Genomic DNA, 22,119 nt, shown 5'->3' with positions numbered 1-22,119 from the left:
TTTTGCTGCGGCCAGCCCAGGTTTTGAGAGTAGGAAACCATTCATAAAATTATATGAATATTGTAATAATATCATTTTTTGTATGCTCATGTTCAAATACATATATGTTTTTTTTCTATTTTAATGGCAGTTTTCTTAAATATTGCAAAACAAAATCTTAAAATTTCTTTATAGGAAAAGTTGGACTTTTAAAAAAACCATCCTTCGAGCTATGTGAATCTGTAAAATAAAATTAGTTTTGTTGTACTACATTCATGAAGAAAATTATGATATTTCTTAACTTTAAAATAAAACAAGATTCTCAAATCGTTTAAATTTTCCCGGTAAATTCATTGTTTGAAAATCCGTTGGGATTTTGTTTCCTGTGAGTATGTTTGTAGCTTGTTATGCTTTCTCTATTATTTGAATTTGAATTTATTCCCCTCTAACAAACATCTGCCCTGTCAGTTTTTTCCGTGTCAGTACGGCGACTCATGTCTAGGTCCAGAGACGCCTAAGTTATTCCCCCCCTCTTTTAATTTAATCCCATACCCCACTCCTCTTTCTTCAGTACTCGTTCCCCCTCTCTCATACTCGTTTGAATTATCCCCCCCTCTCCCATCCGTGTTCTCCTTATAGGTGAATCTAATCCCTAACTTCCCCTTTTATTGTATTTCATACTTATACACAGAATTTCCCCCCCCTTAAAATTGGACTATAAATAATGAACTTGAATATATTTTCTTTAAGCTGAATTTCATCATTCAAAATGGCCCGTACTAAGCAGACTGCCCGTAAATCCACCGGAGGAAAAGCTCCCCGCAAACAGTTGGCCACCAAGGCTGCCAGGAAATCCGCCCCTGCCACCGGCGGAGTTAAGAAACCTCACAGGTATAGGCCTGGTACTGTTGCTCTCCGTGAGATCAGACGTTACCAGAAGTCTACTGAGCTCCTGATCCGCAAGTTGCCCTTCCAGCGTCTGGTCAGAGAAATCGCACAGGATTTCAAGACTGACTTGAGATTCCAGTCCAGCGCCGTCATGGCTCTGCAGGAGGCTAGCGAGGCCTACTTGGTTGGTCTCTTCGAGGACACCAACCTGTGCGCCATCCACGCCAAGAGAGTCACCATCATGCCCAAGGACATCCAGCTCGCCAGGAGAATCCGTGGAGAACGTGCTTAAGTTATCTGATTTCGCCCAACGACCCGAAACAAAACGGCTCTATATAGAGCCAACCACAAAATTTTAAGAGAAAATTTCTTAACTAAAATTGAAAGTAACTTTAACGTATCTGTTACCGCACCCTTTAATCTTATTTAGTAATAGTATGAACATCTTGGTTGGGAGAGCGCATTGTGGTTACCGAGATCTTAAGGGACAGACAGACATCGTTTAACTTTGTATTATAGATTATGTTGAAAATTCAAAGCCTTTTTAGTCTTAATTCAAAATAAAAATATTTATACCATTAAAATTCAATGTATTGTTCTTATAAAAAAGTAACAGGATGTCTTGTCTTGTCTGTGTTGCCCAGGGATATGGCAATGGATCTGAATTTTTTTATGTTCTATCTTAGACTTTATGGTACTAGAACTAATGCAACTTTTCATATTTTGGCCAAATTAGGGGACTAGTCCATTGAAAAGCTGCTAAAAGTTAATTTGGGTTTATTTAAAACATTTTGAAAGTGAAGCTACTTTATAATTGGGTTTGGTCTGTAACGTATAGCCCTTTTTATTGAGATTTTCCTTACATGATAATTTCTTTAACAATTTGGTACAATTTAGGAAGGGTAGCAACTCTTTAATCTCTCTGTTGTTCGTTAACTTAACATGCTGACTTTTAAAAACTTTTTGTATGATATAATTTTCCTTTTTGATCACTAGGTCAACATTGTACAATATTATAAGCGAAACAACTCAGGAAATTTTCTCACCTCTATTTATGAAGTTTTGAAGAGTATTGTTCTTGTTAATTCAGACACCTATCAATCCTATAAATCTTTAACTGTTTTTGGTTTATATTTATCTTAAAATTACTTTCAGGAAAACTTACATTTTGCCAGTATTTAGGTAGATATTAATCCCTTTTTCTATATAAAAATATTCTTAAAAGGAATTAAACTTAATCTATCGTACTCTAAATATTGGACTTACCAAATTGAAGAAAAACACAACTTCAATTTTAATTCTGAAAAAGTATATAAAAATTATATAAAAGATAGAATAAAACACAAAAATAATAAAACATAAATAAATATAAAATAACTTATTTCATAAACAGCTAAGAGAAAATTTCCATTCGGTTTCAATTGATCTTGAAACGGTCAAATAATTAAATCCATAAAGAGGAAAGACAAAAAACATCCTGTTACTTTATTTAAAGGACTTTAGGTTACATTAAACATGTAATTTTATCTACAGTTTTATATTATAAATTCATTCTAGATATTGAGCACGCTATGAAGATTCCTTTTGAAATACTTCTTCTAGAAGCTATGGGCGCAGCCGATAGTCCATATATATATAAGATATACGGTAGGACAAACAAACATAACCACATTTAGTATCAGAACTGAAAAGTAATAATATAATTTTATAAGTCATAACAAAAAATGAAAAAAATGCTAAATGCCTGCTTACACTTATATGACTAAATTATATAGATGCCTCGTTTAAAAATTGAACCTGTAGTACTAGAAATCAGTATTTACAGTAAATCACTTTAAGACAATATCATATGCTTAAAGTTTGAAATGATTCTTGCTAATCATACCATGTTTCAAAGATGCACATTTGTTTTATATCTCATTTTGATATTTGTGTTTGGTCCTATAAAGGACCGTTTAGATTCTATGGGCAGATGGTCAAATTACTTGGAGCTGGTGTACTTGGTGACGGCCTTGGTTCCCTCAGAGACAGCGTGTTTGGCCAACTCTCCGGGAAGGAGAAGCCTGACAGCAGTCTGGGTCTCCCTGGAGGTGATGGTGGACCTCTTGTTGTAGTGAGCCAGACGGGAAGCCTCAGCAGCAATGCGCTCAAAGATGTCGTTGACAAAAGAGTTCATGATGCTCATGGCCTTGCTGGAGACACCAGTGTCGGGGTGCACCTGCTTAAGAACCTTGTAGATGTAGATAGCATAGGACTCCTTGCGTCTCAACTTCTTCTTTTTCTTGTCTCCCTTAGCAATAGCCTTCTGGGCCTTGCCGGACTTCTTGGCAGCTTTTCCTGACACCTTAGGGGGCATGATGATTTAGATATCAATCGGATCTAGGTACTCTTGTTATTCTCTTTGTTTATATATTTAAATCCCGTGTTGAATTACATTTCTCTGCGATTCCCGCTTATTTTGTTGTAGATAAGGCAGGTGAATTTATCTTAAAACTGAACGGGGGGAGGGGGGTTTGGCTGTATCGTCGGCCCGATACATGTGAGGGATCATTGTGAACAATAAGCCGTTGAAGTAATGCCTCGTATTGTGTGAGGAATAAATGTACAGGCACGACTTGACAAAATTGGAGGGAACAATTAAATTGAGCGGGAATGAAATATATTTGATGAGAAAAAAATGTATGAACACAAAATATTAATAGGCCAAATCGTAAAAAATTCCCATGCTAGCCTAGGCCTAAGGAAATTACACTTGCGCAAATACATTGCTTTGTTGATAACTAAAAACATGATCTGGTCTTAAAAGAAAAATAAAGAAAATAAAGGTTAAAATATTTTTTTTTTCATTTCTTTTTATGACGTTTTGTATTTAAATAGCCGCTTCATCTGATATACATTATAAGCCAGGGATCTAAAGGGATAAGACAATGGCCGATAAATATACATTCTCAATAAAGAAAACAAAACTATACCATTCTTTAGATAACAATTAGTGCAGATTACGTTTGGTCGTTCAACTTAATGAACCAACCAATAAAAATTTAATAAAAGTCCCCACAGTTGTTGGGCCAAGGAATAAGAAAGTGTTATTATAAAACTTTGGGTACCAGAGAATAAACAACCCGTTGCGACTGTCCCCTCCCTCTCTGATTATATGCAATAAAATTTTATTTTTAAAAAAATCTATAAACATTATGAAAAAAGGGTCAAAGGATTTAAATACAAGTTTATAATTGAAAGTAGTATGTATGATATCAGTTCTGCCTGAAGCTTAAGATCTCCGTAGCCGCTGAAACGACAAGGTTGTGCTTCTCAAGGTTGCATTTATGATAATATCTTTTTAATGTATCAAACTGTAGCGGTTACGCCCCTAGCATATAGTGGACTTAAATTCAATAAGGGCTAAAAAATAGTTGGAGTAGAACCTATGTGAAGATTACCAAACATATAAAACCTGATCTGTCGTGAAATTCTAGAGATCTTAAGTTTCAGACAAAAAAATCTTAAATTTGAAATAATAGGATAGGATGAAAAACCGTTAAATTTTTTTCCCATGAAGGCAGGATAAAAGGGAGGGGGGGTGAAATTATACAAATGTCGCGTTGGGTATGGAACAAAATACATGCACATGGAGTAGGGGAGGAAAGGGGGGGGGGTTAAGATGGGAGAATGCTTATCAAAAAGGGGAATAAAGTAATTCTACTGAAATAAGAGAAGGAAATTTTCATTTAAAGCTATATAGGATCCCCTAATATGTATAAATATGGCATCTTCCTTTTATTTAATTAGTTTGAATATATTACATTTACAAACATACCTATCATCATGTCTGGCCGTGGCAAAGGAGGAAAATCTAAGGCTAAGGCCAAGAGCCGTTCCAGCCGTGCTGGACTTCAGTTCCCCGTTGGACGTATCCACCGACTGCTCCGCAAGGGAAATTATGCTGAGCGTGTTGGAGCTGGTGCCCCAGTGTACATGGCCGCCGTCATGGAGTACTTGGCTGCTGAGGTTCTGGAGTTAGCCGGTAACGCCGCCAGAGACAACAAGAAGACCAGAATCATCCCCAGACATCTGCAGCTTGCCATCCGTAATGACGAGGAGTTGAACAAGCTGTTGAGCGGTGTCACCATTGCCCAGGGTGGTGTTCTCCCCAACATCCAGGCTGTACTCCTACCCAAGAAGTCTGAGAAGACCAAGGCTTAATTTACTCACCGACCAAATAACTGATAACAAAACGCCCTTTACAGGGCAACAACTTTTATCAAAAGAGAATTATTCCAGAAATTGTAAAGCTTTAAATTAATTTATAAAAAGATTTGATGCAATAATAGAACGTAAAACATACATTTGTAGGACTTTTAACAACTTCGCATAATATAACGTTGTGCATTATTCAAAAATCAGATCAAAAGGAATAAGTTTCCCATTAACAATTGCATGCTGAACAGTTTGTATTTACCGCAATTTTTTTATGAAAATAAGAATCGAATTGTTAAGTATTTGTAAAATTTTACAAAAATATATTGAGTTGTAGATTCAATAATATTGCCGTTTTTAAATTATAATAATTTTTGTATATCAAAATGGTAGGTACATTATGCTCTATTCGAAGAGGAAAAGAGACTGCAGAAAAACAGTCAAGAACCTTCCTAAGTTTATAAATAAAAAATGAAAACATAATTTGTATTTGGGGTTTTATTTCAGATTTGATAAGTATAAAAAATGGTAGGAGGTAATTCACATTTTTATTTGAGCTTAAATAAGAGAAACTATTTTTTTTTTTTTGGGGGGGGGGAGGTTGAATTTTTCCTAGGGTTGATTTCTCTTTGGAGAGTGGTTGTACCTTCCCACAAAATTGTTCCCAGGATCTTTGTTAAGCACTACACTGTAAAGGAGAACCATATCTGTTCAGCGGTTAGCGAGAATAAGATCCTAAGGATTAAATCTCATTTTTAGTAGCGAAGCTACAGTGTGTTGTATATGAGAACTTTTTTGAAAGCAATTTTACCTAACTTTAAAGTTATCAGAATTTAATGATCATTGGCTTATTTTCTTCGTTTTTTAATGCAATTAATAGAACCCCACAAAAAATATTTTAGTATTTATTTAAAAAGTACAGTAAAATCTAAAATTCAAAACTAAGGTGTCAACATCTAAAGATGGTTTTAGCGCATTTTTCTTATGCTCAAATATTCAACCTTTTGCAAGAATGGCTGCTAAACACTTCAGAGTTGAGATATAGAGCTAAACTATTAGATACTATTAGGGACATGCACTAGTTTGAACAAAGTTTGAAGGTCATATCTCAACCAGGGAGGGAGAAATGGCACCCCCAAAGTCGACAACAGAAAAAACATTTTTTTCTTAAGGGTAGAATAAAAATGCGCTAAAACTATTTTTAGATGTTGACACCTAAGTTTTGAATTTTAGATTTTACTGTACTTTTTAAATAAAATCTGAAATATTTTTTTGGTGTTCTATTAATTGCATTAAAAAATGAAGAAAATAGGCCATTAATCATTAAATTCTGATAACTATAAACGCCCCTAGAGGCGTAGCCGCTAGCTTTTAGATACAGGGGTAAGTAGCTAAAGCTTTATTGCTTAATTAAATTTTCCTTTGAAATTATCTAAGAGGTTGCTCTGATTAACAAGAATCTACTATTTAATGATATATTTTAATACATTTTTGCTTTGCTAATTATGGATGTTGTCTTCATTGTTTTCATAAATTAAAGTAAGTAATTTTACAACATAAATTATTAATTTCAAATGTGAACAAACGGTCGGTTACAATGAGAAATAGGAAACTTATTTTCAACGTTTTTTTCTCCCTAAATTTCCCTCCTAATAAACTTGAATTCTTTTGTATTGTGATAAAACTCTAACTGTGCACCTACTCCTCCCCCACCCTTGTGTTTGTCTTGTACAACCCCTCCCGTTTACTCCCCTCCCCCCCCCCCCTCAGGTTTACATTATTTCACTCCTCTTTTATCCCCTCTATCCCTTTTATCCCCCCTATGAACTTACACACAGTGTTGTTGTTGTAATTTCTTCTGCTCAAGTTGTACCGGAACGTCGAGACCTACATCCAATAGGAGCTCAACAAAATTGAGTGCGTCCACTATAAATATGGCGTGATCAACTTGATCATTCAGTTTCATTTTTAAAATTAAACTAACATCATGACCGGAAGAGGCAAAGGAGGAAAGGGACTCGGCAAGGGAGGCGCCAAGCGTCACCGCAAGGTGTTGAGAGATAACATCCAGGGTATTACCAAGCCCGCCATTAGGCGTTTAGCTCGTCGTGGTGGTGTCAAGCGTATCTCTGGCCTCATCTACGAGGAGACCCGTGGTGTTCTTAAGGTTTTCCTTGAGAATGTTATCAGGGATGCTGTCACCTACACTGAACACGCCAAGAGGAAGACTGTCACCGCTATGGATGTTGTCTATGCCCTCAAGAGGCAAGGCCGCACTCTGTACGGATTCGGAGGTTAAACTGCTAACCAAACCTGACCTGCTCACTGGAAACAAACGGTTCTTTATAGAACCAACAGCACTTATCTATTTGAGTAAATGTTCTTGATATACCTACTAAAGAAAATAGTTTAAAATAGTACCAATTAACTTTGAAAAGAATACCAACCAAGCTGTATCAAACATCTGAATGAATTTTTAAAATGATCAGTACTCTCAATTGATTACTTTCATTTTGAGTGTCAACACTTCGTATAAAGACAACTTTTTTATCTGCCCCACAAATTTTACTTTAGACTTGTTTCGCTTGTTGGCTATCCTTTATTCTTGTACCAAATCTCTAAAACAAGCTTTAACACAACTAGAAAAAGGCCCGTTTATTTGCATTCAAATACCTATTAATTGCGTTTGAAAAAAAATTATACAATTATAAATGAAGTGAATTTTATTAACCCATTAATGACAATAGGGTCTTAAACGACGCACAAATTCAAACCTATTTTTTATGCTGTCCTTTTTAAATGTTTGTAGATAACTGAATAGAGCTTTAAGTTTTGTCCTCTAGATTGCCTGGGCTCTCACTTAATTCGATGACCAGATGAAATCATATTTTCATGGCAGAGGTGGAAAAAATAGGAAAAAGTTTCCACACCAGGTCTAACTTTTTTCTTTTAAAGAATTAAAACATACTTCTTTATAATTAATTATAGCATTTATTATATATTTTTAGTTTCTGCTAAGTTTTCTTTAATTTTAGTTAGTTTACATACCTTTTTTTGATAAATTGTTGTGCGTCGTATTCGACGCATCCGGACTAATCATTTTAGCCATTGCGTCCTTTTTGACCTTATAGGACTAATCATTTTAGGATTTTACTGTATAATCTGCTAGTTGCTTCGCCCCTAAACTCTAGGGCGGATGGGGGATGTCAGGAAAATCGCATAAAACCATCCCAAGGTATTTATAAAGCTTCCCTGATAAGTAAAACCAATTCAGACCTGCAATTTCTATAATCTTTGGCTTGAGACAAAAAACCTTACTACTTTATAGTATGGAATACAATACAAGCAGCGGATACGCCCCTAGAGGCATCTAGGGGAATTATGTTGCGGGAGGAGTCAAATCCCCTCTTTCATCATAATTTTTTAAAGAAAATTAAAAAAAAAAATATTTTAATTTATTTTCTAGGGGTGATTTCTCTTGGGATGGTGGTGGTACCCTCCTTCAAAATAGTTATAAACCTTACCAGGACCTAGTAGAAGCTACCATGTAACGGAGCACCAAATAGGTTGAGTGGTTAGAAAGGTCCTTTGGTACACACACAAAGACATACAATAACCTGTTACTTTATTTTAAGGATATGAAAATAGTAGCGCAGATAATCTACAACTAGGGCCTGTCTGTACGTCCACCTGTCTGTATTTCCATAATTGCATCCAAATGAATAATAGCTACCTTACAACTAGGGAATGTATGTATGTCTTTCTATATATAAAAAAATTACAGCTAATCAAAGACTGTACATATGATTATACTTCTGTAATTTTTATTGCAGCCTAGCTGTTACTATATTCATAAAAATAGCGCAGATACTCTACAATTATGGTCTGTCTGTACATCCGTCCGTCTGTATATATATAATTGCATCCAAATAATTAACAACTACTCTACAACTAAGAAATGTATTTGTTAGGGATCTGAAATAGTAAGTCAATGGCTGATAAATTGATGTATTTACTCAGGGATATTATACCATAAAATCTTTCTGTAGATTACATTTAGTGGTTGAAACATTTGGACACTTAATAAACCAACCAATCAAAATACAAATACAATTCCCCAAATTTGGTAAGACAACAAATAAGAAAAAGTTATTATAAAACTTTGGGGATTAACAGGGGCTGGGGGGGGGGGGGGCGAGGGATTGTCATGTATTGGGTTGTTCAATATAATTGTCGACAAAATCATATTTCTTTGCTAAAGTATTGTAATAAAGTGAAAGGATATCTCTCTGTGTATCTGCTTAACTGATATGCTTCTTTTTTTACTTTGTAGCTTCTCATAGGTCCTGGGAGAAATCGCCCCTTGAAAAAGACCCCCCAACACAAGAAAAAATAGAATTAACTTAATAAAATTAATTCTTTTTAAATCTAAAATAAAAAATATTGTTGTTGAATTCTATGACCTCTCCCCATCTCAAGTGCCCCTAAAGGCCTCTAGGGGCGTAGCCACTAGTACCAAATAATCATATTCTGAATTGTTTCATACAGACGAATGGACGTACAGACAGACACTGATTGTAGAGTATCTGTGTTATATATATCCTTATAATAAAGTAACAGGATATACTTTCTTCATGTGTCTGCGTGTTGTGTACTAAGGGATCTCACCAACCACTGAACCGATATGGTTCTCCTTTACATTGTAGCTTCTCATAGAACCTGGTAAGGTTTATAATTATTTTGGGGGAGAGTACCACCACCCTCCAAAGAGAAATCGCCCCTTAAAAAAGACCCCCAACACAAGAAAAAATAGAATTAACTTAATGAAATTAATTCTTTTTAAATCTAAAATAAAAAATATTGTTGTTGAATTAAATGACCTCTCCCCATCTCAAGTGCCCCTAAAGGCCTCTAGGGGCGTAGCCACTAGTACCAAATAATTATATTCTGAATTGTTTTATACAGATGAATGGAAGTACAGACAGACACTGATTGTAGAGTATCTGTGTTATGTATCCTTAAAATAAAGTAACAGGATATACATTCTACATGTGTCTGTGTGTACTAAGGAATCTCACTAACCACTGAACTGATATGGTTCTCCTTTACACTTCTCATAGGACCTGGTAAGGTTTATAACTATTTTGGGGGAGAGTACCACAACCGCCCAAGGAAAAATCACCCCTAGAAAATAATAAACCTCTCTCAAAATTTTTTAAAAATTTTTCTTTAAAAAACTGTAATTGAAAGAGGGGGTTTGACTCCCCCCAAACTCAAGGGACCCTGGATGCCTCTAGGGGCGTAGCCGCTGCTAGTATAGTGTTCCATACTATTAAGTAGTAAGGTTTTTGTCTGAAGCTAAAGATTATAGAAATTTCGGGTGTGAATTGGTTTTACTTATCAGGAAAGCTTTATAAATATCTTGGGATGGTTTTATGCTATTTTTCTGACATTCCCCACCCACCCTAGAGGTTAGGGGCGAAGCAACTAATAGATTACACAGTAAAAGCCTAAGATGATTAGTCCGATATCTATAATACAAAGTAGCTTGATGTCTGTCCGTCTGTCCGTCTGTCTGTCCCTTAAGATCTCGGTAACCGCTGAACCGATTGGATTCTACTCTTCAGGATATATACCTATAGGTCCTGTGGTGGTTTTAAGCTATTTTCTTTGGGGGTGGGACACCCCCAACCCCCCCAAAAACAAAAAAAATACCTCCCATTTTTTTTTTTTTTTTTTTTTTTTTTTTTTGTAGAGGAATTCTTTTGTAGAAATATTCTTTTGTAGAAGAATTCTTTTGTAGAAGATTTCTTTTGTAGAAAATTTCTTTTGTAGAAGATTTCTTTAGTTCTTCTAATTTTTTTAGAATTTTTTTGTTGTCATCTCTTGGGGCAAAGCCCCTAGAGGCTAGGGGCGAAGCCGCTAGTAGTACAAAATAGACGCATAGGAAAAATGATTAGTCCGGATGCGTCGGAAACGACGCAAAAAAAAACTTCTTTGGTATGCCACAAATCAAAAAATCTAAAAATACAAATGTCTTACAATCCCTTAAGGAAGCTGTGTTTAAAATTTCATGCGATTCTGACGACAGGGGGGAGCTTCGGTACTAATGGGTATATAAAATAACAACACAAAAATAAAAACATTGAAATGTAAAAAGAACTCGAAATATATTTAATTTTATAACTTTTATTGACAAAGTACACACATATTTCAACCATTATTCCAAACCTGTTAAGAAAATTTCCAAGAGAAAATGATCCAAGTATCTCAAAACTAAATTGTTCATTTTATCTAAAACTATTATAAACCCTTCTTTAAACGTTGAAACTATCATTTCTAAATAATAGAAAATGTTACTCTTTGAAAACGCAATTCTAGCATTTTCTTTAAATTTTGCAACAAAATGTTTAGTGCTGTGGTAAATATTATTGTCTTTATTACTTGCTCTTACTATTTCTTTGCATTTTGTCAATACAACTTCAATATGATCTAAAATGCTACTGACTTTAAAAACTTTACACATTATTTCATCATTGGATTTGAATTTTACAATTTTGGTTCGGATGAAATTAAACAGGCTACTGGCTTGAATGTCCTGGTGAAAGCGCACAGCACAGGTCAATAAACCCGCCATTACCTAAAACAATTAAAAATATTATATTCATAAAAAGACATTGAAATGAGACATAAACAACAAAATCACAAAACATAAAGAATTTTTGGATCAATTGCAGTTCACGGTAAAATATTCCTGGTAACGAATATTTCCAAAAATCTATTAATTTTAAAGGCTTCTAGCTGCCAAACGGCTTAACGTACAGATCATACCTGCACACCATTTTAAGCAGCATAAGAAGGCCTACAAATAATCTGGAATAGCCAAGATTTAATGATGCACAAGGAAAGCTTCACTGAAGAAAAAACGTGTAAAATAGGTCTTTTTTGCGCATTTCTCTGCACTGCGAGATAGTTATGCATTATTGATTTATGGCTATTCCAGATTATTTGTAGGCCTTCTTATGCCGCTTAAAACAGAGTGCGTGCATGATAAGTACGTGTAGCCGTTTGGTAGCTTGCAGCCTTTAAAATTAACAGATTTTTGTAAATATTCTTTACCAGGAATATTTTACTGTGAACTGCAGTTGATCCGAATTTTTTGTATTAATACTTGATACCATTAATGTGTAAATGCCCATCCAAGACTCCAGTACGTCCGTAGAAACATTGCCAGGTAGCAACAACAAGTTCTGATGGTCCTCAGGTTTATCCTCTGGTGAGTAAGATGATTCGTCATGTGGAGAACCAAATTGACACACCAGAATGCAAGAATTCAAGTATCCCATTAAGACAACTAACAGGGCAATAAAAATACTTATTGCCATCAACTAAAAAAAGGATTAATCATGTTTGAAGAAATTTATAAAAAAAAGAAAGTTATAAATAAGATAAATATGTTAAAATTAAGAAAAACATGTTGAAATAAATAAAATACTAATTATCCTATTGTAAGATTAATAACATTTAAGACAAATATGATACATTAATAAGATAATAGTATAATTTAATATACATACCAAAATTATAAACTGTTTAGTTCTTTCAGTTTCTTTTATTTGTGCTATCTTGATTACCTCTTGCAACTATGTAATAGAAAAATATTTCAAATTCTAGTAGCGTACCTTCCTTACAAAAACAAGTTTTAGATTGGTTAATGAAGTCTTTTTCATGCTATTTTGTACATTTGGTAATGTAGATTTTATAAAAGATAACAATCTAGAATTTATATTATATGTAAATCCTTATAATAAAGTAACAGGATGTCTGTTTGTCTGCTGGTCTGTCTGTTTGTGTGTACCAAAGGATCTCGCTAACCGCTGAACCGATCGGGCTCTCCTTAACAGGGTAGCTTCTTATAGGTCCTGGGAAGGTTTATAACTATTTTTGGGGAGGGTACCACCACTATCCCAAGAGAAATCGCTATAGTAAAGAATAAAGTGTAGGTACTTACTTCTATTTTCCTTTTCATCTCTTCTGTCTCAAACTAAAACATATCAGTAATTTTAGCATTACAGATTTCAATATGATATCATTTGAATTGGAATACTATATATATTACTACCGGATTCGCCCCTAGCCTCTAGGGGCTTTGCCCCAAAAGTATAATTACATCTTCTATTACCTACCAAGCGGAAAAAAATACGAATGAATCGCAAATTTTCGCGAATAAATGGCGAATTTGCAAAATTCGAAAAATCCTTTTTTTAAAAATTGGGCGGGGGATTTTTTTGTTTTTTGGGGGGGGTTTGGGGGTGTCCCGACCTCCAAGAAAATAGCCTAAAACCACCACAGGACCAGCAGATATATTCCCTGAAGAGTAGAATCCGATCGGTTCAGTGGTTACCAAGATCTTAAGGGATGGACAGACAGACAGACATCAAGCTACTTTGTATTATAGATATTTACATTTTGAGGGCCTCAGGAAAAGTTAAAATTGAAACTACATATTAGACAAAAAGAATGAAAAATGAAAATAAGTAAAATGAAAATCATTTATATCAACTTCACTTCATCATTGTCTCATGCACTTAATTCTTTTTATCATTCAATTTAGATTTTTTTCTTAAAGGAACCTCAAAGGACAAATTAACTTAAAATCAAACAGACATTCTCTTGCTTTTTTATCATAGATATGAAATAAGACTTAACCCTCAGTTGTTCTTTTCTCAAATTTGCTTCATTCTAAAATAGAAAGAATATTTGTATTAATTGTCTCACTAAAATAAATAATTTTCTCTCAGAATTGATTACCTCATCTTTTTTCATTATTTGTTGAGCTTCCAACTAAAAAACAATAAATTTTTAAAATCATAAGCATTCTATATTTTACATAGCGAGATTTTTAAATGATATGTAATAAATATTAATGATCATGAAAATATAACCTCAATATTTTTAGTATCTTGTTTTATTTTTTCAATTTCTATATCCTTATTTTTTTCCTCTAAACCAATCTAAAAACATATCTAGTCAGAATAATAATCAAATTTACTAATTTGATTAATAAAACAGGTAATTTGATTTGTTTCTTTTTATCTTTGCTATTGGCTTCGCCCCTAGCCTCTAGGGGCCCTTTTTTACCTTTATTTTCTCCAACTTTTCAAGATGATCCAACTTGTTTTGAAATAAAATATTGTTTAATTGTTAATTTAAATAAACATGTTATTTAAGAAAGAAATGTTTTCTTTTATGCAATCTAATTCAAAAGTTTAAATTGGTTAATTGTCACTTTAGTAAATTCATAAAGTTTTATACTTGAAACTACCTCATCTTTTCTATTCTTAGCTTTTAATGTTTCATCCTTGATTTTCATTTCTAGTTCTTGTAACATGCATTCATATCTTAACTAAAATAATTTGTACAAAGTCAATAGCTAAATATACACATAGCGATTCTAGAGCAAGAAACTTTAACTTTCAGCAATCAACAAACGAAAACTTCAGTCCTATGTAATTTTGGGTCCAGAATCATAATCTGTTAAAACTAAAATCCTATGTCTTCCTATTTGCAATAAAATCGCATTAAAATTGCAACAAATATTTGCGATACCTTATTTTCATCTTATAAGAAACAATAATCCATTTTGCTAAAATAAAAATTAAAGTTAACCATTTATTAAATACTTTCATATCTTTAAATTTGCAAAAAAAGATATTTTTTTGCAGAATAATGCTATTTATGTCAGCGATATAAAAAGTCTCCTTAAAAACAGATTGTTAGAAAAAAAAGTAAATGTAAGTATTATAATATGTTTTTCTGAAGTCATTTAATAAATTTATACAGTAAAAACCAGAATTGTGCAACTTATTTCAATGAAAAGCCAAAAAACGTAATTTGCAAAAAAATTGCAACCCCTAAATCACCTAGAAAAATAAACTTTTAACCAAACTAAAGTAATATGTTTTAAAAAACATTAAAAAATATTAATCTTTTATAAAAGAAAGTTTGTTAGAAAAGTTCTAATCAAATAGAACAGGGCAAAATTATTTTTTCAAAATGTAAACAAACACTTAACTTTGAATATTTCTATACTTTTTCTAAAACTTAAAAATCAAATCGTACTTAAAATCAATGTTTTGTTTGTTAAATCTTCTTGTGGCGAGATTTTTAAATGTTATTTTTTCATATGTATTGAATAATCATAAAAAAAGAAAAAAAATTGCATTAAGCCGATTCAAATATATTAAATATTTCCTTTTAAAGGCAGCAAAATAAAAAAAGGTGTTAAATAAAAATTATTTATATTTATTTCTTAAGCTGTATAACTTTTAAAAAAATTTTAAAACATGATTTTTGCTAAAATAGATATTTTTTCATTAAAAGGAAATATTGTTTATCAAATCAGCTGTTATCAAAGAATATATCGTTTTCTTATGTTGGGCTACGAAAAGTAATTTCAAGGGATCGACAGCCGCGCACAAGCCTAAAATTCCGCAGGTGTGCAAAATAAGATTTTAATAAGGAGAATTGTCTGTTAAGAAACAAGTTTAGATTTTCAGCTCAATTTTAAAGATATAATATGACGATTTAACTGAGGCTTACCCGCGGCTGTTGAACCCTGTTAATTTAAATTAAAAACTATATATCTTTAACAGTCTTTAACCCTCAAAAGTAGGACCCCTTTCCGCATCTTAACCAGTTGTACTTAGCAGCTCCGCCGCAGATGGTGGTTGGCGGGAAAACTTTTTCATGAAATTTTTTTCATGAAGCTTTAGTTTAAAATTTTTAGTTTCCAGCCTAAAATATAAGAAGTAGGATGTCCTCCTTATTGAACAAAACTCAAATAAAAGTTGGGTACGATTTAGGAAGCGAAAAAGCTATATATTTCTGACCACAAAATGCTGATTTTTACTTTTCTAACAGCTTTTGTTGATATAATTATCATATTCATCTGATTTTTAGATTACTCACAACAATTTTATAAGCGAAGCATCTCTATATTCAAATGTATGTTCTTCAACAGTATTTACTTAATTTTGCAACTTTATGTACAATTTTGTTTAATAACTACAAATTAATTGCCTGCTTATAAAGTTCTCACATTCTACTTTTGCACGCATCTGGGCCCTATTTTTTCATTTGCAAATTGAATACATGTTTGCGGGAGATAATTTAAATTTTGTCTTGGTTACCGCAAAATAATGCGGCACTGCTTTGACTGTAATAAAAAAACTCCAATGCTAATTGCCTAATAACACGTTTTTTATAGTATTATTTCTTATAAAATCAAATACGAACGCTAATGCATTAAAAATCTGTTATAAATTACAACAAATTAATATCATTATTTTTTTACCACTGGGAGTTATTTATATGTACATTTATGTTATGTTGTGAACATTTTAGCAGACAATTATTTATTTTAAATTTATAAAGGTAAAATTTTCAGGGATATAAAAAAAAAGTTTAGATTTTTTTTCATTTTAAAAGATAATTTAATTAATTGTCAATAATCGTATTTCAATATAATATATTTTTGATAGGCAATATATTAGTCCTAAAAATTGAAAGTCGTCGTACTGATTTTAATGATAAGGTTTTTAATTTAAAAAAAAAACTTAAATATCTCTGAAGAAGGGGAAAGAAGGATTTAACTGTAAATGAAAACATGAAATATAGGCCTTAATTTTATCGCCACACTTTGCGGATTCTTGCGGAGAGGTGTGGATAGTATAATTCGCCTCTGACTCGATGTGTATATGATACACAATAACCATAGATTATTTAAGATAGAGAAATAAGATTTTAATCAGAAATGAGCATCTTGTTAAAGAATCATTTTTTTCATTTTAAAAACCATCAACTAACAAGGAATAATATTACAATTTTTTTTATCTTTTATCAATTGTTTTTAATAACAAGGATGACAACATCCATAAGTAGCGAAGTCCAAAAATTCATGGATGGGAATACGGTTGTTTTCTTAAAACGACAGGAAATTTAATTTTTTTATCCTTAACTTAAAAAAAATTTGGAAAATCGGACATATACATAAGAGAAATGGAAAAATAAGGAAAAAAATAAAAACAGCCAAAAACCTGCAAAAAGGCAGTCTGACCGTCATAGTTGTTTTCTTTAAAAGACAGGAAATTTAATTTTGATTTCTATAACTGAAAAAATTTTGGAAATCGGACCATAAACACCAAAGATATGGAGAAAAATGTGAAAAATACAAAAATAGCCTAGAACCTGCTAAAAAGCAGTCCGACCGCCATTGATGTTTTATAGTTAATTGTGCTTCTTACTAATAGAAATGTTGTCAAAAAATTTTAGCATTCTATCTTTTATAGGAGCTGAGTAAATCCCATTTCCCCCATAGCGTTACGGACTAACTGACTGACGGACAAAGTGAATTATAGAGTAGCTTCGCTACTAAAAAGATTTTACCTCATTTTCTCTAGCTTTATTTCTAGCTTCTAGATCTGCCAGTTTTATTTTACTTTCCAACTAAAAAAATTATATCAATATTTTCTTCTGATAAAATTAGTTATATTCAATTCTTCTTACCTTCTTTTCTGTAAGTCTTATAGCAGCTGTTTGTTCTGCAAATTTTAACTCTATAACTTTCATGATTTTTTCTGCCTCTACCTGATAAATATGTGCTAATAATTATTACTATTTCTAAAAATAATAAATAAATGGTACTGAACTTAAAGAATTAAAGATAGTTGAATAATATAGTTTACACAAAAATAAGTTTTACCTGAAACTCCTTCATGATAACCTTAAAAATAAAGCATATTTATAGTAGGGAAAAAAATTACAAAAAAAATATCATTTGTTGAAAATTATAATTACAATTAAAAATTTAATTTGTAGAAAATTCATAGAAATTCTTAAGTCAATTAGACCATACTACATTCATTCTTAGATTTTTAATCTTTCATTACCATTGAATAATATAATTGATAAAATTACCTCTGTATTTATACGTGCTAAAGCCATTTTTTGGAAATAGATGTACTTCTTGACTCTTTTGAAGATTGTTGGATATAAAAACCAAACTACACAATTAATAGAAGAAAAAAACTTCACAAATATTCTACTAAATGTTTACACATTTTATTTTATTTTCACAAATTTATCTGTAAATTTTAAAATGTTACTAAAATATGTTCTTGATATGATTGAAACAAATATATCTCACATTAATGGATGTCTACAACAAATAAAATAATTTTAGATAAAATGTATGTTATTACAAGATTTTATTCCCAAATAAAGTTTACAAAAAGACAAGTGTCCAGAAGATGGACTGATAATTAAAGGTTAACATAAAAGATTTAATGTATGTAAGAGTCTAAAAGATTTTTGTTGTTTTAAATATGAAATTGATATATATTTTTTTCTTACTTTGCTACTGATTGAAATTAATGTGAAATTACAGGTTTTTGCACATAGTACCAACTTTTTAAAATAGAATATTACAATTTTATAGGTTTTAAAATTATAAACTCCCATTTATTTTCATCAAATTAACCACAAATTGTTACGGGCATCCTTTATGAAATTTATTTTTCTTTTGTTCTTATGAAATTAAAAAACAGTTACACAGTTCACAGATCATAATGTTCAAAATAAAACTGGTTGATTTTGAGGTCTTTATAATATCATACAGCTGGGACACTACAACAAATTAATCATTTAGTTCTAATATTTAACCATTAAAATTTTTTTTTACTTTTCAAGTCTGTTTTGGGTTGGCTTGGTTCCGCTGGGTCATGTCATTTAAGAACCACTCAACCATTTGCAAACTTTTGTTGTTCCAGTTTTAATCAAATTTATTACCCAATTTGTTCCATTTTCAGCATCTTGATTCTGAATTGGTGCTGCAATGTAAAAGAAGTGTATGTTATCTCATGAAAATATCTTACATGTTGTAGATATCAGCAAATGACACTCTAAAACTTTTACATATTTGTCCTAAGTCTGGTTTTTTATATTGAGTTGTTTTCAATTAAATGGTAATGTTTGGAATAATTAAGTTGATTTTAATATCAGCAAAGTGTGTTCATGTTCTATTCAGATAAAGCCAGATAGCATTAGCTATGCCCAAACAAACAGTCAAATACTTTACCAAATCCAGGAAATTTAAAAATGCTTCATTATGCAGAAAAAAGAGAGGAAAAGTAAGTTTTTTTTTCATTTAATGTAAAAACACTATTTTACTTAATTTATAAATAGATAATTCCAAGAAAACTAGTTACACTAACCTTGTGTGTGTATGTCTGGTGATGAATGCCCTCCTTGAGTTGCATTATACTCATTTCCATAATTACTAAAAAAAAAGATTGTCTGTCAGTATCTGATATGACAATTAAAATAATAATACTCAAACTAAATTCTTTTCTTAATATAAATAAGTGTGTGAAACCCTTAGACCTGTCATAATTTGCATGCTCATATATGTTGTCCCTTCTTCCAGAATTGTTAAAACCACCAGGATGTCTTGTTCCTGAAATTTAAAATAATAATCTATTATAAATCAGAAGAAGAAACATTTTTACTAAAGAGTTAAAAACATTACCTGTTCCCTCAGTAGTTGGCTCCTGGTTTTCTCCATGTGTAAAACTAAATTTGAAAAATTATAGATTAATTTTGACTCCAATATAACAATTAAAGATTCATAATATTGACAAAAATCATGAAATCACCTGGGGTTATTAGCAGCATATGAGGGTTCCTGTCTATGACCTCTCATATTCAGATTATGATTAATTTGATCCCCTAAAAAAATATTATTTAAATTGGCATTTTTAAAAGTGTAATTATTGTTGGTTCTTACTTTTCTGCTGGATTAATTTGTTTGTTGTCTCTCTTCTTGCTCTTATCTAAAAAATCAATAAAATATAATATTGACTGTCCCTTTATAACAAACTGTTAATAAATAAATCTTACATTGGCTAAAACCTCATCATCTTCTCCAAAGAGCTGTGAATAAACATCATAAGCATTGGAGCCACTGGTTGAGAAATCTTTTCTATCCTCCTTATTACTAATTCATTAATTGAGTGCATTAATAAAAAAATATCACTACTTAAGTATATCTATTATATATAGAAAGAAAAGTTCTATAACATTCTCATTGCTAAATCTAAATTTAATCATTATAGTGGTAGTAACAAATATCCTAAAAATAATTCATGGATCTTACCTTACATCATCACCAAAAGCTGAATCTCCAAATATGTCTCTAAACACTTTGTAAGGATTAAGTGTAGGTCTCAGATCCACATGAGAGGAAAAAGGAGTCTCATTAGACATCTCATAGTCAAATAGACATCTTTTTTCATGGTCACTAGAAGTGTTGATTTTTTTATATGAATATAAAAATAATAAATGGGAATCTTTTTAAATGTTTTAAACTTTATTTAGGTTAGATTCATTTGTGAAAAGATAATTTTCAGGTTTGGAGAGAATAAATGTTTTACCTCAAGATTTCATATGCCTCAGCAATTTCTTTAAACTTTTCTTCAGCTCCATCATCCTAAATATTTTAAGATAAATTGTCAAAGATTTGCTGTGATAAAAATCTTATGTTAAAAATAGATTATGGAATCCAAATAAGTTCAAATGATACAAAAAACCTGATTTTTGTCAGGATGATATTTCAGAGCCATTTTTCTATATGCCTTTTTGATTTCATCTTCAGAGGCGAGCCTATCAACCCCAAGGATAGAATAATAATCTTTAGACATCCCTAAAACAAAAAAATTATTTTCTTCAAAAGTAAAAAAAAAATTGTAAGTTTATAATTAAACCCTTAACTTCATAAAATCATAAAAGCAACATCACAAAATATCTGAACTTAATTGATTTTATATTGATTTATTCTTTATTTTGAAGCAATGTTGTTGTCTCGACTGTACTTAGCACATATTATGGAAAATCTGAAATAATAAATTTTTAAAATCAAACAACGTTTTTGTGGATACTATTTGTAGAATATCTATAGTACTTAATAATTGTAATACTGAATATTACAATTTAAAGCCTTTCAACATATTTTTAACAGCTTCTGTTTGAAGAAGAATATTCCAGTATCTTCTAGCAAGTGCTTTAGCTTTTTCTGTGTAATCAGCAATGACAGTTCTTGTATTGTTGAGCATACTGCTGTCTTTCAACATGTCTTCAGCCCTCTTCATGCACAGAGAAACTAAATTCCCAATGTGATTCAACATTTTTCTGTCTTGAATTGTCAGGTCAAACAAGACAAAGATGATAGAAGTAGCCAGGAATGCAGATGCCTTTAAATCAAAATTAGATTATTATTGTTTCCTTTCTATAATTTTTTTTTCTCGTAATTTACATACCATTATAGTAGTCAGCTTAGTCTTTGATTCTTGTTTGTTTGTGGTTTTTCCAGTCAGCAACAATTTTCCATTTTCACCAAGTCTTCTGTTTTTAGGTATAGTTTCTGATTTGGATGAATACCCCTGATGACCAAACCATGCATCTCCATAGCACACCAAGCTCCCAGAATTGAGGTATATCAACAAGATGGCAATCAAAACAAAGAAAAATCCCAATGCTGTTAACTAAATAGCAATCCAATTTTTGAGAATGAGTAAGAAATTAAAGATATATGAAGTATCATGAAAGCAAATTTAATTTATAAGTAAAGAACCTCTTTTCTCCTTACACTCCATTATCTAAATAATTAAAAATTTTCTTAGCATAAACGTTTCCTAAACTTTAAAAGTTGTTTAATATGCCACCAAAAAAAACTGTTACAACTCACCAATATGATCAAGCGAAATCTCTTTTCTTCCTCTTTTAGTTTTGCCAACTTAGTTTCCTCCTTTTATAATAAAATTATATTACATTAACCGAAATGTTGATTTTTAATGATGACAAAAAGTATCTGCATTATGAATGCTTGCAAAATAATGAAAATATTTTCAATTTGATAAACTGTAATTACAGTTTTTTAAAAATGATGAAAGATACTTACTTCCAACTTTTTCTTAGTTGTCTCAGACTCAATCTAAATAT

General features: G+C 31.7%; 8 protein-coding genes across 12 annotated transcripts in view; 4 read left to right on the top strand and 4 right to left on the bottom strand.

Moving 5' to 3' along the window:
• LOC145331692 (uncharacterized) overlaps positions 1 to 22,119 on the top strand; it is a 109,715-nt gene that overhangs the window by 10,860 nt on the left and 76,736 nt on the right. The gene's annotated exons all lie outside the window — the stretch shown is intronic.
• LOC145331694 (histone H3) lies at positions 734 to 1,451 on the top strand. The gene has a single exon (XM_080176501.1). The coding sequence runs from the start codon at positions 749 to 751 to the stop codon at positions 1,157 to 1,159; it is 411 nt and encodes a 136-aa protein (XP_080032627.1). The 5' UTR covers positions 734 to 748; the 3' UTR covers positions 1,160 to 1,451.
• Positions 2,771 to 3,234, bottom strand: LOC145332186 (histone H2B-like). The gene has a single exon (XM_080177144.1). The coding sequence runs from the start codon at positions 3,221 to 3,223 to the stop codon at positions 2,849 to 2,851; it is 375 nt and encodes a 124-aa protein (XP_080033270.1). The 5' UTR covers positions 3,224 to 3,234; the 3' UTR covers positions 2,771 to 2,848.
• On the top strand, positions 4,655 to 5,347 carry LOC145331454 (histone H2A-like). The gene has a single exon (XM_080176103.1). The coding sequence runs from the start codon at positions 4,693 to 4,695 to the stop codon at positions 5,068 to 5,070; it is 378 nt and encodes a 125-aa protein (XP_080032229.1). The 5' UTR covers positions 4,655 to 4,692; the 3' UTR covers positions 5,071 to 5,347.
• On the top strand, positions 7,036 to 7,490 carry LOC145331572 (histone H4). The gene has a single exon (XM_080176292.1). The coding sequence runs from the start codon at positions 7,052 to 7,054 to the stop codon at positions 7,361 to 7,363; it is 312 nt and encodes a 103-aa protein (XP_080032418.1). The 5' UTR covers positions 7,036 to 7,051; the 3' UTR covers positions 7,364 to 7,490.
• Positions 11,234 to 18,174, bottom strand: LOC145331688 (uncharacterized). Its single transcript, XM_080176488.1, has 13 exons — positions 18,043 to 18,174; positions 17,828 to 17,848; positions 17,632 to 17,712; positions 17,512 to 17,571; positions 14,390 to 14,470; positions 14,206 to 14,238; positions 14,010 to 14,078; positions 13,876 to 13,908; positions 13,774 to 13,806; positions 13,076 to 13,108; positions 12,642 to 12,707; positions 12,243 to 12,452; positions 11,234 to 11,704 (listed from the first exon to the last, which is right to left on the bottom strand). Exons 1-13 carry the CDS (start codon positions 18,067 to 18,069, stop codon positions 11,285 to 11,287), a joined length of 1,167 nt encoding a protein of 388 aa, XP_080032614.1. The 5' UTR covers positions 18,070 to 18,174; the 3' UTR covers positions 11,234 to 11,284.
• LOC145331691 (chaperone protein DnaJ-like) lies at positions 18,205 to 21,016 on the bottom strand. Of its 2 annotated transcripts, XM_080176493.1 has the most exons (12): positions 20,937 to 21,016; positions 20,712 to 20,824; positions 20,556 to 20,611; positions 20,279 to 20,422; positions 20,023 to 20,119; positions 19,910 to 19,955; positions 19,779 to 19,851; positions 19,652 to 19,695; positions 19,507 to 19,579; positions 19,338 to 19,402; positions 18,913 to 18,953; positions 18,205 to 18,750 (listed from the first exon to the last, which is right to left on the bottom strand). In XM_080176493.1, exons 2-12 carry the CDS (start codon positions 20,820 to 20,822, stop codon positions 18,727 to 18,729), a joined length of 774 nt encoding a protein of 257 aa, XP_080032619.1. In that variant the 5' UTR covers positions 20,823 to 20,824; positions 20,937 to 21,016; the 3' UTR covers positions 18,205 to 18,726. The 2 variants fall into 2 exon arrangements, with proteins under 2 accessions (XP_080032619.1, XP_080032618.1); XM_080176492.1 differs by having other exon boundaries at positions 18,205 to 18,953.
• Positions 21,001 to 22,119, bottom strand: part of LOC145331687 (uncharacterized) — a 42,224-nt gene continuing 41,105 nt past the window's right edge. For all 3 annotated transcript variants that reach the window (XM_080176484.1, XM_080176485.1, XM_080176487.1), the window contains 4 exons: positions 22,079 to 22,111; positions 21,866 to 21,925; positions 21,438 to 21,662; positions 21,001 to 21,371 (listed from right to left, as the gene is read on the bottom strand). In XM_080176484.1, coding sequence (XP_080032610.1) covers positions 21,105 to 21,371; positions 21,438 to 21,662; positions 21,866 to 21,925; positions 22,079 to 22,111 — 585 coding nt within the window. In that variant the 3' untranslated portion in view covers positions 21,001 to 21,104. The remainder of the gene's footprint in view (positions 21,372 to 21,437; positions 21,663 to 21,865; positions 21,926 to 22,078; positions 22,112 to 22,119) is intronic.

Source organism: Acartia tonsa, chromosome 11 (assembly GCF_053477335.1).
Source record: "Acartia tonsa isolate MP-2025a chromosome 11, ASM5347733v1, whole genome shotgun sequence".
Classification (NCBI taxonomy): Eukaryota; Metazoa; Arthropoda; class Copepoda; order Calanoida; family Acartiidae; genus Acartia; species Acartia tonsa.
This window is presented reverse-complemented; position numbering and strand designations above follow the sequence as displayed.

Bases quoted from the DNA above. Each gene is read 5' to 3' on its own strand.
- LOC145331688 (XM_080176488.1), bottom strand. From the start codon at position 18,069: ATGGCTTTAGCACGTATAAATACAGAG. The intron at 17,572-17,631 runs GTAAGAAGAATT...TAATTTTTTTAG, and splicing joins TAAGACTTACAGAAAAGAAG to TTGGAAAGTAAAATAAAACT. The intron at 11,705-12,242 runs GTATCAAGTATT...TAATTGTTTTAG, and splicing joins TGGGCATTTACACATTAATG to GTAATGGCGGGTTTATTGAC.
- LOC145331454 (XM_080176103.1), top strand. From the start codon at position 4,693: ATGTCTGGCCGTGGCAAAGGAGGAAAATCTAAGGCTAAGGCCAAGAGC.
- LOC145331694 (XM_080176501.1), top strand. From the start codon at position 749: ATGGCCCGTACTAAGCAGACTGCCCGTAAATCCACCGGAGGAAAAGCT.
- LOC145332186 (XM_080177144.1), bottom strand. From the start codon at position 3,223: ATGCCCCCTAAGGTGTCAGGAAAAGCTGCCAAGAAGTCCGGCAAGGCC.
- LOC145331572 (XM_080176292.1), top strand. From the start codon at position 7,052: ATGACCGGAAGAGGCAAAGGAGGAAAGGGACTCGGCAAGGGAGGCGCC.
- LOC145331691 (XM_080176492.1), bottom strand. From the start codon at position 20,822: ATGTCTAAAGATTATTATTCTATCCTTGGGGTTGATAGGCTCGCCTCT. The intron at 20,612-20,711 runs GTTTTTTGTATC...TAAAATATTTAG, and splicing joins ATCATCCTGACAAAAATCAG to GATGATGGAGCTGAAGAAAA. The intron at 19,696-19,778 runs GTGATTTCATGA...TTTCAAATTTAG, and splicing joins TATGCTGCTAATAACCCCAG to TTTTACACATGGAGAAAACC.